Here is an 18928-nt window from a genome sequence, read left to right as displayed (position 1 = left end):
ATAGACTGGACACTAAGGATAGACTGGACACTAGGGGTAGACTGGACACTAGGGGTAGACTGGACACTAGGGATAGACTGGACACTAGGGATAGACTGGACACTAAGGATAGACTGGACACTAGGGGTAGACTGGACACTAGGGGTAGACTGGACACTAGGGATAGACTGGACACTAGGGATAGACTGGACACTAGGGATAGACTGGACACTAAGGATAGACTGGACACTAGAGGTAGACTGGACACTAGAGGTAGACTGGGCACTAGGGGTAGACTGGACACTAGGGGTAGACTGAACACTAGGGGTAGACTGGACACTAGGGGAAGACTGGACACTAGAGGTAGACCAGACACTAGGGGTAGACTGGACACTAGGGATAGACTGGACACTAGAGGTAGACCAGACACTAGGGGTAGACTGGACACTAGGGATAGACTGGACACTAGGGATAGACTGGACACTAGGGGTAGACTGGACACTAGGGGTAGACTGGACACTAGGGATAGACCGGACACTAGGGGTAGACTGGGCACGAGGGATAGACCAGACACTAGGGGTAGACTGGACACTAGGGATAGACTGGACACTAGGGATAGACTGGACACTAGGGGTAGACTGGACACTAGGGGTAGACTGGACACTAGGGGTAGACTGGACACTAGGGATAGACTGGACACTAGGGATAGACTGGACACTAGGGGTAGACTGGACACTAGGGGTAGACTGGACACTAAGGATAGACTGGACACTAGGGATAGACTGGACACTAGGGGTAGACTGGACATGAGGCGTAGACTGGACACTAGAGGTAGATGGACACTAGGGGTAGACTGGACACTAGGGGTAGACTGGATACTAGGGGTAGACTGGACACTAGGGGTAGACTGGACACTAGGGGTAGACTGGACACTAAGGGTAGACTGGACACTAGGGGTAGACTGGACACTAGAGGTAGACTGGACACTAGGGGTAGACTGGACACTAGCGGTAGACTGGACACTAGAGGTAGATGGACACTAGGGGTAGACTGGACACTAGAGGTAGATGGACATGATGGAAAGATGGAGCAGATTGCCTAATGCTCCAGGATGAGTAAAGTCCTGAGGGGTTAAGTATGTGAGTAAGACCTTTGGAACACAGGACTTTTAGAACACTGGACTTTTGGAATGCTGACCACCATCTTGTTTCTGATTACCCAACAGTCAGAAGGGGAAGTCGGTGTGTGTGCGTGTGTGTGTGTTTATGTGTGTGTGTGTGTTTATGTGTGTGTGTGTGTGTGTGTGTGTGGTGTGTAGGGTGTGTGGTGTGTGTGTGTGTGTGTGTGTGTGTGGTGTGTGTGTGTGTGTGTGTGGTGTGTGTGTGTGTGTGTGTGTGTGTGTGTGTGTGTGTGTCTACTAACCACCATCTTGTTTCTGGTGACCCAGCAGTCAGAGGGGAACTCTTGCAGCATGGGAACCAGGAATTGCAGACATCCATCCCAGTGACACAACAGCAGCATCATAGCTATCAGGTTCACGATCCTCACCATGGCACTGGCCAGGTCATAGGTCATATGGAAAACCTAGGAGATTAGAATTAGAATGAGAAAAACTTTATTGCCCACCACGCAAGGGGGATTAACTAACATTACTGAACCTGCAGCTAGCTAAGTAACTATTTTATTCTAATTCGCCAGCAGTGTAAACACCACTAAAAACCACTAAATACTACTACATACTACTAAACACCACTAAACACCACTAAACACCACTAAACACTACTAAAAACCACTAAACATCACTAAATACTACTAAACACCACTAAACATCACTAAATACTACTACATACTACTAAACACAACTAAATACTACTAAACACCACTAAACACCCCTAAACACCACTAAACACCACTAAACACCACTAAACACCACTAAATACTACAACATACTACTAAACACCACTAAACACCCCTAAACACCACTAAACACCACTAAACACCACTAAATACTACTACATACTACTAAACACCACTAAACACCCCTAAACACCACTAAACACTACTTAGACATCACTAAATACTACTAAATACTAATACATACTACTAAACATCACTAAACACTACTAAACACCACTAAATACTACTACATACTACTAAACACCACTAAACACCCCTAAATACTACTAAACACCACTAAACACCACTAAATACTACTAAACACTACTAAACACCACTAAACATCACTAAACACCACTAAATACTACTAAACACTACTAAACACCACTAAATACTACTAAACACTACTAAACACCACTAAATACTACTAAACACTACTAAACACCACTAAACACCCCTAAACACCCCTAAATACTACTAAACACCACTAAATACTACTAAACACCACTAAACACCACTAAATACTACTAAATACTACTAAACACCACTAAACATCACTAAACACCACTAAATACTACTAAACACTACTAAACATCACTAAATACTACTAAACACCACTAAACACCACTAAATACTACTACACACTACTAAACACCACTAAACACCCCTAAACACCACTAAATACTACTAAACACTACTAAACATCACTAAACACCCCTAAATACTACTAAACACTACTAAACATCACTAAATACTACTAAACACCACTAAACACCACTAAATACTACTAAACACCACTAAACACCACTAAATACTACTAAACACCACTAAATACTACTAAACACCACTAAATACTACTAAACACCACTAAATACTACTAAACACCACTAAATACTACTAAACATCACTAAATACTACTAAACACCACTAAACACCACTAAATACTACTAAACACTACTAAACATCACTACATACTACTAAACACCACTAAACACCACTAAACACCACTAAACACTACTAAACACTACTTAGACATCACTAAATACTACTAAATACTACTACATACTACTAAACACCACTAAACACTACTAAACACCACTAAATACTACTACATACTACTAAACACCATTAAACACCACTAAACACCCCTAAACACAACTAAATACTACTAAACACCACTAAATACTACTAAACACCACTAAAAACTACTAAACACCACTAAATAGTACTACATACTACTAAACACCACTAAACACCCCTAAACACCACTAAATACTACTACATACTACTAAGCACCCCTAAACACCACTAAACACTACTAAACACTACTTAGACATCACTAAATACTACTAAATACTACTACTAAACACCACTAAACACTACTAAACACCACTAAATACTACTAAACACTACTAAACACCACTAAATACTACTAAACACCACTAAACACCACTAAATACTACTAAACGCTACTAAACACCCGTAAATACTACTAAACGCCACTAAACACCCCTAAACACCACTAAACACCCCTAAACACCCCTAAACACCACTAAACACCACTAAACACCCCTAAACACCACTAAACACCACTAAACACCCCTAAACACCACTAAACACCCCTAAACACCACTAAACACCACTAAACACTACTAAACATCACTAAACACCCCTAAACACCACTAAACACCACTAAACACCCCTAAACACTACTAAACATCACTAAACACCCCTAAACACCACTAAACACCACTAAATACTACTAAACACCCCTAAACACCACTAAACACCACTAAACACCACTAAACACCACTAAACACCACTAAACACCACTAAATACTACTAAACACCCCTAAACACCACTAAATACTACTACATACTACTAACCACCCCTAAACACCACTAAACACTACTAAACACTACTTAGACATCACTAAATACTACTAAACACCCCTAAACACCACTAAACACTACTTAGACATCACTAAATACTACTAAATACTACTACTAAACACCACTAAACACTACTAAACACCACTAAATACTACTACATACTACTAACCACCCCTAAACACCACTAAACACTACTAAACACTACTTAGACATCACTAAATACTACTAAACACCCCTAAACACCACTAAACACTACTTAGACATCACTAAATACTACTAAATACTACTACTAAACACCACTAAACACTACTAAACACCACTAAATACTACTAAACACCACTAAACACTACTAAACGCCACTAAACACCCGTAAATACTACTAAACATCACTAAATACTACAAAACACCACTAAACACCCCTAAACACCCCTAAACACCACTAAATACTACTAAACACCCCTAAACACCACTAAATACTACTAAACACCCCTAAACACCCCTAAACACCACTAAATACTACTAAACACCCCTAAACACCACTAAATACTACTAAACACCCCTAAACACCCCTAAACACCACTAAACACCCCTAAACACCCCTAAACACCACTAAATACTACTAAACACCCCTAAATACTACTAAACACCCCTAAACACCACTAAATACTACTAAACACCCCTAAATACTACTAAACACCACTAAATAGTACTACATACTACTAAACACCACTAAACACCCCTAAACACCACTAAATACTACTAAACACCCCTAAACACCCCTAAACACCACTAAATACTACTAAACACCCCTAAACACCACTAAACACCACTAAACACCCCTAAACACTACTAAACATCACTAAACACCCCTAAACACTACTTAAAGATCACTAAACACTACTAAACACCACTAAATACTACTAAACACCACTAAACACCCCTAAACACCACTAAATACTACTAAACACCACTAAAAACTACTAAACACCACTAAATACTACTACATACTACTAAACACCAGTCTATCATCTGAGTCCCTTTCCTCATACATCACACTGTTGTTAATCTGAGTCCCTCTCCTCATAGACAACATCACACTGTTGTTAATCTGAGTCCCTCGACCCATAGACCACATCACATGTTGTTAATCTGAGTCCCTCTCCTCATAGACAACATCACATGTTGATGAGTCCCTCTCCCCATAGACCCCATCACATGTTGTTAATCTGAGTCCCTCTCCTCATAGACAACATCACATGTTGATGAGTCCCTCTCCCCATAGACCACATCACATGTTGTTAATCTGAGTCCCTCTCCTCATAGACTACATCACATGTTGTTAATCTGAGTCCCTCTCCCCATAGACCACATCACATGCTGTTAATCTGAGTCCCTCTCCTCATAGACCACATCACATGTTGTTAATCTGAGTCCCTCTCCTCATAGACTACATCACATGTTGTTAATCTGAGTCCCTCTCCCCATAGACAACATCACATGTTGATGAGTCCCTCTCCCCATAGACCACATCACATGTTGTTAATCTGAGTCCCTCTCCTCATAGACTACATCACATGTTGTTAATCTGAGTCCCTCTCCCCATAGACAACATCACATGTTGATGAGTCCCTCTCCCCATAGACCACATCACATGTTGATGAGTCCCTCTCCCCATAGACCACATCACATGCTGTTAATCTGAGTCCCTCTCCTCATAGACCACATCACATGTTGTTAATCTGAGTCCCTCTCCCCATAGACCACATCACATGTTGTTAATCTGAGTCCCTCTCCCCATAGACCACATCACATGTTGTTAATCTGAGTCCCTCTCCCCATAGACCACATCACATGTTGTTAATCTGAGTCCCTCTCCCCATAGACCACATCACATGTTGTTAATCTGAGTCCCTCTCCTCATAGACCACATCACATGTTGTTAATCTGAGTCCCTCTCCCCATAGACCACATCACATGTTGTTAATCTGAGTCCCTCTCCCCATAGACCACATCACATGTTGTTAATCTGAGTCCCTCTCCCCATAGACCACATCACATGTTGATGAGTCCCTCTCCCCATAGACCAAATCACATGTTGTTAATCTGAGTCCCTCTCCCCATAGACCACATCACATGTTGATGAGTCCCTCTCCCCATAGACCACATCACATGTTGTTAATCTGAGTCCCTCTCCCCATAGACCACATCACATGTTGTTAATCTGAGTCCCTCTCCCCATAGACCCCATCACATGTTGTTAATCTGAGTCCCTCTCCCCCATAGTCCACATCACATGTTGTTAATCTGAGTCCCTCTCCCCATAGACCATATCACATGTTGTTAATCTGAGTCCCTCTCCTCATAGACCACATCACATGTTGTTAATCTGAGTCCCTCTCCCCATAGACCACATCACATGTTGTTAATCTGAGTCCCTCTCCCCATAGACCACATCACATGTTGTTAATCTGAGTCCCTCTCCCCATAGACCCCATCACATGTTGTTAAACTGAGGCCCTTTCCCCCATAGACTATATCACATGTTGTTAATCTGAGTCCCTCTCCTGCCAGTGGTAAAGATCACACTGAGAACACTTCTAGCCTCTTCTCTGCAGCCAGCAAAGGCAAGTGTGTGTGGCTCTGTCAGTGTTTGTGTTAGTGGTTGTGTGCATATTCATGATGATTGGATTTAAAGGCCCAGTGTATTCAAAATGAGATTTTCCTGGATTTTATATATATTTCCACACTCTACGAGGTTGGAATAATTTTGTGAAAATGATGATAATGCCCTTTTAGTGTAAAAGCTGTTTATTTTTATTTTTTTATCCAGAAATGACAGTTTTGGTGGGGATGGAGTTTTGGCTTTCCACGGTGACATCACCATGCGGTAAATTAGTTAACAGACCAATAAGAAAGAGAGTTCCTAACCTCTCTGCCAATAACAACACAGTTTCAGTTTTCCCCTCCTATTTTTGTTTATTTTGGAACATGTTAATTAAAAACAAATCACCATAAAGCCACCTAATTGTTACCCAGAATGTTTTTAAATATTGAGAAAAAAAACAGCTGTAATTGGACCTTTAAGGCCATGATGTCTATGGTACTTACGAACCCACACCTTGAGTTTACCGGATGGAGTTTACCACATGGAGTTTACCAGATGGAGTGTGACGGATGGAGTTTACCAGATGGAGTTTACCAGATGGAGTTTACCACATGGAGTTTACCAGATGGAGTTTACCACTTGGAGTTTACCAGATGGAGTTTACCAGATGGAGTTTACCAGATGGAGTTTACCGGGATGGAGTTTAACAGATGGAGTTTACCGGGATGGAGTTTACCGGATGGAGTTTACCAGATGGAGTTTACCGGATGGAGTTTACCAGATGGAGTTTACCAGATGGAGTTTACCAGGATGGAGTTTACCAGATGGAGTTTACCAGATGGAGTTTACCGGATGGAGTTTACCAGATGGAGTTTACCGGATGGAGTTTACCAAATGGAGATTACCAGATGGAGTTTACCGGATGGAGTTTACCAGATGGAGTTTACCGGATGGAGTTTACCAGATGGAGATTACCAGATGGAGTTTACCAGATGGAGTTTACCAGATGGAGTTTACCAGGATGGAGATTACCAGGATGGAGTTTACCAGATGGAGTTTACCAAATGGAGATTACCAGATGGAGTTTACCAAATGGAGATTACCAGATGGAGTTTACCGGATGGAGTTTACCAGATGGAGTTTACCAGATGGAGTTTACTGGATGGAGTTTACCAGATGGAGTTTACCGGATGGGGTTTACCGGATGGAGTTTACCAGATGGAGTTTACTGGATGGAGTTTACCAGATGGAGTTTACCAGATGGAGTTTACCGGATGGAGTTTACCAGATGGAGTTTACCGGATGGAGTTTACCGGATGGAGTTTACCGGATGGAGTTTACCAGATGGAGTTTACTGGGATGGAGTTTACCAGGTGGAGTTTACTGGGATGGAGTTTACCGGGATGGAGTTTACCGGGATGGAGTTTACCAGATGGAGTTTACCGGATGGAGTTTACTGGGATGGAGTTTACCAGATGGAGTTTACCGGATGGAGTTTACTGGGATGGAGTTTACCAGATGGAGTTTACCAGATGGAGTTTACTGGATGGAGTTTACCAGATGGAGTTTACCGGATGGAGTTTACCGGATGGAGTTTACCAGATGGAGTTTACCAGATGGAGTTTACCGGATGGAGTTTACCAGATGGAGTTTACCGGATGGAGTTTACCGGATGGAGTTTACCGGGATGGAGTTTACTGGGATGGAGTTTACCAGGTGGAGTTTACTGGGATGGAGTTTACCAGATGGAGTTTACCAGATGGAGTTTACCGGGATGGAGTTTACCAGATGGAGTTTACCGGATGGAGTTTACTGGGATGGAGTTTACCAGATGGAGTTTACCGGATGGAGTTTACTGGGATGGAGTTTACCGGATGGAGTTTACTGGGATGGAGTTTACCGGATGCTTAATCAATTACACCTCTATTACTAAAATCCTCCCTTAATGCAAATATAACAGATGGAGAATCTAAACTAGCATCATATCTTTAACCCCTGAACCAGCAGTGTGTAATAAAGGTACTGTAGCTGAAATTTTACAGCAGCACATTGGTAGAACTCAATGCAGGTCGGTCTATGGTTGAGTGGTTACGATGACTGGGGGAATCCCCATATCACACTCTGAGTAAGAGAGTAGAAGATCACTGCATCCTGTCCAGGGTTGGGGTCAATTCCAGTATAATTCAGTCCATTCATGAATTAGTCAACTCAAATTCCAATTCAGGAAAATTGGTTTTTGGAATGTCAGTTTCCCTTCCAGTTGACAGAGTTCAAATGGAATTGGCCCCAATCGTTCCCAAGCCCCACCTCCTGGGCTCCCCAAGCCCCACCTCCTGGGCTCCCCAAGCCCCACCTCCTGGGCTCCCCAAGCCCCACCTCCTGGGCTCCTCACACCCCACCTCCTGGGCTCCTCAAGCCCCACCTCCTGGGCTCCTCAAAACCCATCTCCGGGACTCCTCATTCCTCTCCCCAAGCTCTCTCTCTCCCTACCTCTACCTCCTACCTCCTATCCCCCACCTCCCTTCTCCCTACCTCCCTACATCCTACCTCCTCCTACCTTACCTAACACCTCCATACCTACTACCTCCCAAACCACCAACCTCCCTACATCCTACCTCCTTCTTCCTACTCCCTACCTTCCTACCTTCTTTAACCTATCTCCCAACCTTCTCCTTCCCTACCTTCTAACACCCTACCTCCTCCTACCTCCCTACATCCTTTCTCCCTATCTCCTCCTACCTACCTCCCTACCTCCCTACCTCCTTTCTCGCTACATCCTACCTCCCTATCTCCTCCTACCTCCCTACCTCCCTAACTCCTACCTTCTCCTATCTCCCACCTCCCCACCTCCTCCTCACCTCCTCCCACTGGTGTATATATCTAATGAGTCTGGACAGCCTCAGGAGCCTCAACAAACTCAAGATCTTCGTAAACCGCACGATCCTCAGCGCCCGGGCCGTCTTGTAGAAGTCTGAGTCGATCCTGGTCTCCACGATGAGGAAGATGTAATCTACTGGTATGGACGAGATGAAGTCCACCATGAACCAGCTCTTCAGATACTTGATCTTGATGGTCTGTGGGTCCAGGATGATCTCGGTGTTGTCCTCCTTGACGATGCCCGTCCGGAAGTTGAGGACGAGGTCGATGAGGAACAAGGTGTCTGAGATGACGTTGAAGACGATCCAGGGGGGCGTGTGCTCGTCCTTGAAGAAGGTGATGCCCACAGGGATGATGATGAGGTTCCCCACCATGAGGAACAGCATTATCAGATCCCAGTAGAACCTAAAGAGAACAGACAGCTTTAACAAAATAACCTAGAGAGAGGAACGGGGAGGAACCAAACAGATCTTAGAACCTAGAGAGAACAGGGAGGAACCAAACAGATCTTAGAACCTAGAGAGAACAGAGAGGAACCAAACAGATCTTAGAACCTAGAGAGAACAGGGAGGAACCAAACAGATCTTAGAACCTAGAGAGAACAGGGAGGAACCAAACAGATCTTAGAACCTAGAGAGAACAGGGAGGAACCAAACAGATCTTAGAACCTAGAGAGAACAGGGAGGAACCAAACAGATCTTAGAACCTAGAGAGAACAGGGAGGAACCAAACAGATCTTAGAACCTAGTAGGAACAGGGAGGAACCAAACAGATCTTAGAACCTAGAGAGAACAGGGAGGAACCAAACAGATCTTAGAACCTAGAGAGAACAGGGAGGAACCAAACAGATCTTAGAACCTAGAGAGAACAGGGAGGAACCAAACAGATCTTAGAACCTAGGAGGGACAGGGAGGAACCAAACAGATCTTAGAACCTAGAGAGAACAGGGAGGAACCAAACAGATCTTAGAACCTAGTAGGAGCAGGGAGGAACCAAACAGATCTTAGAACCTAGAGAGAACAGGGAGGAACCAAACAGATCTTAGAACCTAGAGAGAACAGGGAGGAACCAAACAGATCTTAGAACCTAGAGAGAACAGGGAGGAACCAAACAGATCTTAGAACCTAGAGAGAACAGGGAGGAACCAAACAGATCTTAGAACCTAGGAGGGACAGGGAGGAACCAAACAGATCTTAGAACCTAGAGAGAACAGGGAGGAACCAAACAGATCTTAGAACCTAGTAGGAACAGGGAGGAACCAAACAGATCTTAGAACCTAGAGAGAACAGGGAGGAACCAAACAGATCTTAGAACCTAGGAGGGACAGGGAGGAACCAAACAGATCTTAGAACCTAGAGAGAACAGGGAGGAACCAAACAGATCTTAGAACCTAGTAGGAGCAGGGAGGAACCAAACAGATCTTAGAACCTAGAGAGAACAGGGAGGAACCAAACAGATCTTAGAACCTAGAGAGAACAGGGAGGAACCAAACAGATCTTAGAACCTAGAGAGAACAGGGAGGAACCAAACAGATCTTAGAACCTAGAGAGAACAGGGAGGAACCAAACAGATCTTAGAACCTAGGAGGGACAGGGAGGAACCAAACAGATCTTAGAACCTAGAGAGAACAGGGAGGAACCAAACAGATCTTAGAACCTAGAGAGAACAGGGAGGAACCAAACAGATCTTAGAACCTAGGAGGGACAGGGAGGAACCAAACAGATCTTAGAACCTAGGAGGGACAGGGAGGAACCAAACAGATCTTAGAACTTAGGAGGGACAGGGAGGAACCAAACAGATCTTAGAACTTAGGAGGGACAGGGAGGAACCAAACAGATCTTAGAACTTAGGAGGGACAGGGAGGAACCAAACAGATCTTAGAACTTAGGAGGGACAGGGAGGAACCAAACAGATCTTAGAACCTAGGAGGGACAGGGAGGAACCAAACAGATCTTAGAACCTAGTAGGAACAGTGGGGAACCAAACAGAAAAAACTGACTCTGTGTGCAATGAACGCAAGAGAAGTGACACAATTTCACCTGGTTAATATTGCCTGCTAACCTGGATTTCTTTTAGCTAAATATGCAGGTTTAAAAATATATACTTCTGTGTATTGATTTTAAGAAAGGCGTTGATGTTTATGGTTAGGTACACATTGGAACAACGATACGAACCGCATCGATTATATGCAACGCAGGACACGCTAGATAAACTAGTAATATCATCAACCATGTGTAGTTAACTAGAGATTATGATTGATTGATTGTTTTTTATAAGATAAGTTTAATTCTAGCTAGCAACTTACCTTGGCTTACTGCATTCACGTAACAGACAGTCTCCTTGTGGAGAAGCAACGAGAGAGAGGCAGGTCGTTATTGCGTTGGACTAGTTAAGGTTGCAAGATTGGTTGCAAGATTGAATCCCCGAGCTGACAAGGTACAAATCTGTCGTTCTGCCCCTGAACAGACAGTTAACCCACTGTTCCTAGGCCGTCATTGAAAATAAGATTGTGTTCTTAACTGACTTGCCTAGTTAAATAAAGGTTAAAATAATAATAATAATAATAAAAAACTTGGCAAAATCGTTGTCCAAAAATACAGATTTCAAATTGTTACAAAAACTTGAAATCGGCCCCAATTAATCGGCCATTCTGATTAATCGGCCATTCTGATTAATCGGCCATTCTGATTAATCGGCCATTCTGATTAATCGGCCATTCTGATTAATCGGCCATTCTGATTAATCGGCCATTCTGATTAATCGGCCATTCTGATTAATCGGTCGACCTCTAGTTAGAAGAGTAGCAAATTACTCAGGAGGAACATGTGTAACTGAAGAGAGCAGAACAAAACACAGGGGTATGCACCATGTGATGTGTTTGCTGTCTGTGTGTGCGTGCACATGTGTGTTTGTTGTGTATTCCAGTCCATTCTTGTGTTGTAATTATTATACATTTAATTTCTTTATCCCTTTTCTCCCCAATTTCCCGTAGGGACTCGGGAGAGGCGAAGGTCGAGAGCCATGCGTCCTCCGAAACACAACCCAACCAAGCCGCACTGCTTCTTGACACAATGCCCACTTAACCCGGAAACCTGCCGCACCAATATGTCGGAGGAAACACTATACACTTGGCGACCGTGTCAGCGTGCACTGCGCCCCGTCCGCCACAAGAGTCGCTAGTGCGCCCTTCTGGTGCTGTAATTCACCTAAAATCAATGTAGCTGGACGAATATACACCCTCACCACAGTATGGATCAGAGAGAGATTGAATTGAGAGAGAGAGAGAGAGAGAGAGAGAGAGAGAGAGAGAGAGAGAGAGAGAGAGAGAGAGGGAGAGTGAGAGATTGAATTGAGAGAGAGAGAGAGAGATTGAATTGAGAGAATGAGAGATTGAATTGAGAGAAAGAGAGATTGAATTGAGAGACAGAGAGAGAGAGAGAGAGAGATTGAATTGAGAGAGAGAGAGAGAGAGAGAGAGAGAGAGAGAGAGAGAGAGAGAGAGAGAGAGAGAGAGAGAGAGAGAGAGAGAGAGAGAGAGAGAGAGAGAGAGATTGAATTGAGAGAGAGAGAGCGAGAGAGAGATTGAATTGAGAGACAGGGAGAGAGAGAGATTGAATTGAGAGAAAGAGAGATTGAATTGAGAGACAGAGAGAGAGAGAGAGATAGCCTTGCTATTGAGAAAGGCCGCCGTAGGCAGACATGGCTCTCAAGAGAAGACAGGCTATGTGCTCACTGACCACAAAATGAGGTGGAAACTGAGCTGCACTTCCTAACCTCCTGCCCAATGTATGACCATATTAGAGAGACATATTTCCCCAGATTACACAGATCCACAAAGAATCCGAAAACAAATCCAATTTTGAAAAACTCCCATATCTTTTGGGTGAAATTCCACAGTGTGCCATCACAGCAGCAAGATTTGTGACCTGTTGCCACGAGAAAAGGGCAACCAGTGAAGAACAAACACCATTGTAAATACAACCCATATTTATGCTTATTCATTTTATCTTGTGTCTTTTAACTATTTGTACATTGTATATATATATAATATGACATTTGTAATGTCTTTACTGTTTTGAAACTTCTGTATGTGTAATGTTTACTGTTAATTTTTGTTGTTTTTCACTTTATATATTCACTTTGTATGTTGTCTACCTCACTTGCTTTGGCAATGTTAACACATGTTTCCCATGCCAATAAAGCCCTTGAATTTAATTTAATTGAGAGAGAGAGAGCGAGAGAGAGAGTAGAGAGAGAGAGATTGAATTGAGAGAGAGAGAGAGAGAGAGAGAGAGAGAGATTGAATGAGAGAGAGAGAGATTGAATTGAGAGAGAGAGAGAGAGAGAGAGAGAGAGAGAGAGAGAGAGAGAGAGAGAGAGAGAGAGAGAGAGAGAGAGAGAGAGATTGAGAGAAAGAGAGATTCAATTGAGAGAGAGATTGAATTGAGAGACAGAGAGATATTGAATTGAAAGAGAGAGAGAGATTGAATTGAGAGACAGAGAGAGATTGAATTGAGAGAAAGAGAGATTGAATTGAGAGAGAGATTGAATTGAGAGAAAAGAGATTGAATTGAGAGAAAGAGAGATTGAATTGAGAGAGAGATTGAATTGAGAGAAAGAGAGATTGAATTGAGAGACAGAGAGAGATAGAGAGAGAGAGATTGAATTGAGAGAGAGAGATTGCATTGAGAGACAGAGAGAGATTCAATTGAGAGAAAGAGAGATTCAATTGAGAGAGATTGAATTGAGAGAGAGATTGAATTGAGAGAAAGAGAGATTCAATTGAGAGAAAGAGAGATTGAATTGAGAGACATGGAGAGATTGAATTGAGAGACATGGAGAGATTGAATTGAGAGAGAGAGATTGAATTGCGAGAAAGAGAGATTGAATTGAGAGAGAGAGATATTGAATTGAGAGAGAGATTGAATTGAGAGACAGAGAGAGATTGAATTGAGAGACAGAGAGAGATTGAATTGAGAGACAGAGAGAGATTGAATTGAGAGACAGAGAGAGAGAGAGATTGAATTGAGAGAAAGAGAGATTGAATTGAGAGAGATATTGAATTGAGAGACAGAGACAGAGAGACAGAGAGAGATTGAATTGAGAGAGAGAGAGATTGAATTGCGAGAAAGAGAGATTGAATTGCGAGAAAGAGAGATTGAATTGCGAGAAAGAGAGATTGAATAGAGAGACAGAGAGACAGAGACAGAGAGACAGAGAGAGATTGAATAGAGAGACAGAGAGACAGAGATAGAGATATTCTGAACCTGACCTATGAGGATGCATGTATTAACCCACGTTCAGCTTCCACCTCCTATAGGTTGTACTCCAGCGTATGAGCAGAATATATCGTCTAAATAGGATCTACCCTTCAAATGCTGATGATCACTGGTCATGAAAACATGATTAACCTATGCATTTATTCATTCATTCATAATAATCGACGTGGCTAAAATAGACTACGTTTTAATAGTGGTGATTGGAAAGTCAACACTACTGAAGTGGACAGTGCCGGAATCAGAATACCAAACTTCAGCACCACATGTTGGCGGACAGCGACCGCCAGACTCACTGTGTCACACCGTCGCTTTCCATTCTAATGGTGCTGAATCCCTACAGATAAACACAGCAAGTCTGCAGGGGTGCAACTTTGCACATAGCCTTTATGCTAGACTGTTCAGCCATATAAATGTTTTCAACTCAAACTTTAGAATTGTAGATAATTTGGAGTAAATCTGCAAATAATTTAAATAGAAACATCTTTCTACAGTCAGCACCAGTCTAAATCACCAGTCTCTGATCCTCTTTCTACAGTCAGCACCAGTCTAAATCACCAGTCTCTGATCCTCTTTCTACAGTCAACACCAGTCTAAATCACCAGTCTCTGATCCTCTTTCTACAGTCAACACCAGTCTAAATCACCAGTCTCTGATCCTCTTTCTACAGTCACCACCAGTCTAAATCCCCAGTCTCTGATCCTCTTTCTACAGTCAACACCAGTCTAAATCACCAGTCTCTGATCCTCTTTCTACAGTCAACACCAGTCTAAATCACCAGTCTCTGATCCTCTTTCTACAGTCACCACCAGTCTAAATCACCAGTCTCTGATCATCTTTCTACAGTCAGCACCAGTCTAAATCCCCAGTCTCTGATCCTCTTTCTACAGTCAGCACCAGTCTAAATCCCCAGTCTCTGATCCTCTTTCTACAGTCAGCACCAGTCTAAATCACCAGTCTCTGATCCTCTTTCTACAGTCAACACCAGTCTAAATCACCAGTCTCTGATCCTCTTTCTACAGTCAACACCAGTCTAAATCACCAGTCTCTGATCCTCTTTCTACAGTCACCACCAGTCTAAATCACCAGTCTCTGATCATCTTTCTACAGTCAGCACCAGTCTAAATCCCCAGTCTCTGATCCTCTTTCTACAGTCAGCACCAGTCTAAATCCCCAGTCTCTGATCCTCTTTCTACAGTCAGCACCAGTCTAAATCACCAGTCTCTGATCCTCTTTCTACAGTCACCACCAGTCTAAATCACCAGTCTCTGATCATCTTTCTACAGTCAGCACCAGTCTAAATCCCCAGTCTCTGATCGGATGAATGTATTTGTTACATAGTGAAAGGAGGAGAAGGGGAATGTAATTGATTCTATAGTAATATATTGACAGTACCACAGACCGTATACAGCTCACTGAGTCTCTCTCTCTCTCTGCCCCTCTCTCTCTCTGTCCCTCTCTCTCTGTCCCTCTCTCTCTATCTGTCCCTCTCTCTGCTCTTTTGCCTGTTGCCTGTTGCCTGTTGCCTGTTTGCCTGTTTCTCTTTCTCCCTCTCTCCTCTCTCTCTCTCTCTCTCTCTCTCTCTCTCTCTCTCTCTCTCTCTCTCTCTGTGTCCCTAACTCTCTCTCTCTCTCTCTGTCCCTAACCCCCCCTCCCCCCTCTCTCTATCGCTGTCCCTAACCTGCCCTCCCCCTCTCTCTATCTCTGTCCCTAACCCCCCCCTCTATCTCTGTCTCTAAACCCCCCTCTCTTTCTGTTCCTAACCCCCCCCCCCCCCTCTATCTCTGTCTCTAAACCCCCTCTCTTTCTGTTCCTAACCCCCCCCCCCCCCCCTCTATCTCTGTCTCTAAACCCCCCTCTCTTTCTGTTCCTAACCCCCCTCCCCCTCTATCTCTGTCTCTAAACCCCCTCTCTTTCTGTTCCTAACCCCCCCCCCCCCCTCTATCTCTGTCTCTAAACCCCCTCTCTTTCTGTTCCTAACCCCCCCTCTATCTCTGTCTCTAAACCCCCTCTCTTTCTGTTCCTAACCCCCTCCCCACTCTATCTCTGTCCCTAAACCCCCCTCTCTTTCTTTCTCTCAATCTCTCTCTGCCCTCTCTCTCTCTCTCTCTGCAGTGCTGTGACACACTGATCCTAATTGCTCTTCCCTCCTCTGGTGGATAAATCCCTGCGTTATCTCTTGGGAATCCATGTCCTCTCCAGGAGCCTGCCCTCACCAGCCAGATGTTTGAGCAATTAGCATTAAAGGGAAAATCTGGGATTTGAAAAACAACAGAGGGGTCAACCCGACCCCGGCATTTGCCAACTGTAAAGTTTTGTAGAGGAGGAATAATGGTCTGGGGTTGTTTTTCATGGTTCATTCTAGGCCCCTTACAGATAGTTTGGGTGAATGGAAATCTTAATGCTACAGCATTAATGCTACAGCATACAATGACATTCTAGATGATTCCTTGCTTCCAACTTTGTGGCAACTTTGGGGAAGGTCCTTTCCTGTTTCGGCATGACAATGCCCTGGTGCACGAAGCGACGTCCATACAGAGATGGTCTGTTGAGATCGGTGTGGAAGAACTGGCCTGCACAAAGCCCTGACCTCAACCCCATCGAACACCTTTGGAATGAATAGCCAGGCCTAATCGACCAAAATCACTGCCCGACCTCACTAATGCTCTTGTGGCTAAATAGAAGCAAGTCCCTGCAGCAATGTTCCAACATCTAGTGGAAAGCCTTCCCAGAAGAGTGGAGGCTGTTATAGCAGCAATGTTCCAACATCCAGTGGAAAGCCTTCCCAGAAGAATTGAGGCTGTTATAGCAGCAATGTTCCAACATCTAGTGGAAAGCCTTCCCAGAAGAATTGAGGCTGTTATAGCAGCAATGTTCCAACATCTAGTAGAAAGCCTTCCCAGAAGAGTGGAGGCTGTTATAGCAGCAAATGGAATGAGATGTTCGAGGTGTCCACATACTTTTGGTCATGTAGTGTATGTTGAATGCACCGAGCTGTATGTTTAAACTACTAGCACACAGCTAAGACACCTATTGCATACCCCACAAGACATGTCACCAGAGGTCTCTTCACAGTCCCCAAGTCTAGAACAGACTACGGGAGGCGCACAGTACTACATAGAGCCATGACTACATAGAACTCTATTCCACAGTACTACATAGAGACATGACTACATGGAACTCTATTCCACAGTACTACATAGAGACATGACTACATGGAACTCTATTCCACAGAACTACATAGACATGACTACATGGAACTCTATTCCACAGTACTACATAGAGCCATGACTACATGGAACTCTATTCCACAGTACTACATAGAGCCATGACTACATGGAACTCTATTCCACAGTACTACACAGAGACATGACTACATGGAACTCTATTCCACAGTACTACACAGAGCCATGACTACATGGAACGTTTTCATATCAAGTAACTCATGCAAGCAGTAGAATCAGATTTTAAAATCTACACTTTATGGAACAATGCAGACTGTGAAGAGACATACACACGCACGCACGCACGCACACACACACACACACACACACACACACACACACACACACACACACACACACACACACACACACACACACACACACACACACACACACACACACACACACACACACACACACACACACACACACACACACACACACAGGTACATTGTAATATTGTTGTATGGTGTTACTCAGTGGTGTAAAAAGTACCCAATTGTCATACTTGAGTAAAAGTAAAGATACCTTAATAGAAAATGACTCAAGTAAAAGTGAAAGTCACCCAGTAAAATACTACTTGAGTAAAAGTCTAAAAGTATTTGGTTTTAAATATACTTAATGATCACAAGTAAATGTAACTGCAAAAAAATATACTTTTACAAAAGTAAAAATATAAATCATTTCAAAATGTCTAAAACTAAGAAAACCAGACGGGATTATTTTTTTGTAGTTTAAAAAAAATGTATTTACTGATAGTCACCCCAACACTCAGACATAATTTATAAAGGAAGCATGTGTTTAGTGAGTCTGCCAGATCAGGCAGTCAGTGTGTGTGTGTGTGAATTAGACCATTTTCCTGTTCCTGCTAAGCATTCAAAATGGAACAAGTACTTTTGTGTGTCAGGGGAAAATGTATGGAGTAAAAAGTACTATATATTATTTAGGAATATAGTGAAGTAAAAGTAGTAAAAAATATAAATAGTAAAGTAAAGTACAGATAACCTGAAAAAATACTATTTTAACTAAAGTACTTTACACCACTGGTGGTACTATAAATGTTGTGTTGTAGATATGTACTAATGTTATAATGTTATATAATGATTATAAAAATAATAATTATATAATGTTTTATCTTTTGTTTTATATCTGATGTAACTGCCTCAATATGTTTAAAC

General features: G+C 42.9%; 1 protein-coding gene across 1 annotated transcript in view; it reads right to left on the bottom strand.

Annotated features, from left to right (window-relative positions):
- Positions 1-18928, bottom strand: part of LOC124032045 (potassium/sodium hyperpolarization-activated cyclic nucleotide-gated channel 3-like) — a 43061-nt gene that overhangs the window by 18891 nt on the left and 5242 nt on the right. The window contains exons 2-3 of the mRNA XM_046344050.1: positions 9232-9655; positions 1402-1563 (exon numbers count right to left, since the gene is read on the bottom strand). Of these exons, the coding sequence (XP_046200006.1) occupies positions 1402-1563; positions 9232-9655 (586 nt within the window). The remainder of the gene's footprint in view (positions 1-1401; positions 1564-9231; positions 9656-18928) is intronic.

Source organism: Oncorhynchus gorbuscha, linkage group LG01 (assembly GCF_021184085.1).
Source record: "Oncorhynchus gorbuscha isolate QuinsamMale2020 ecotype Even-year linkage group LG01, OgorEven_v1.0, whole genome shotgun sequence".
NCBI lineage: Eukaryota > Metazoa > Chordata > Actinopteri > Salmoniformes > Salmonidae > Oncorhynchus > Oncorhynchus gorbuscha.
The sequence above is the reverse complement of the archived record's forward strand: the minus strand, read 5'-3'. Positions and strand labels throughout refer to the sequence as shown.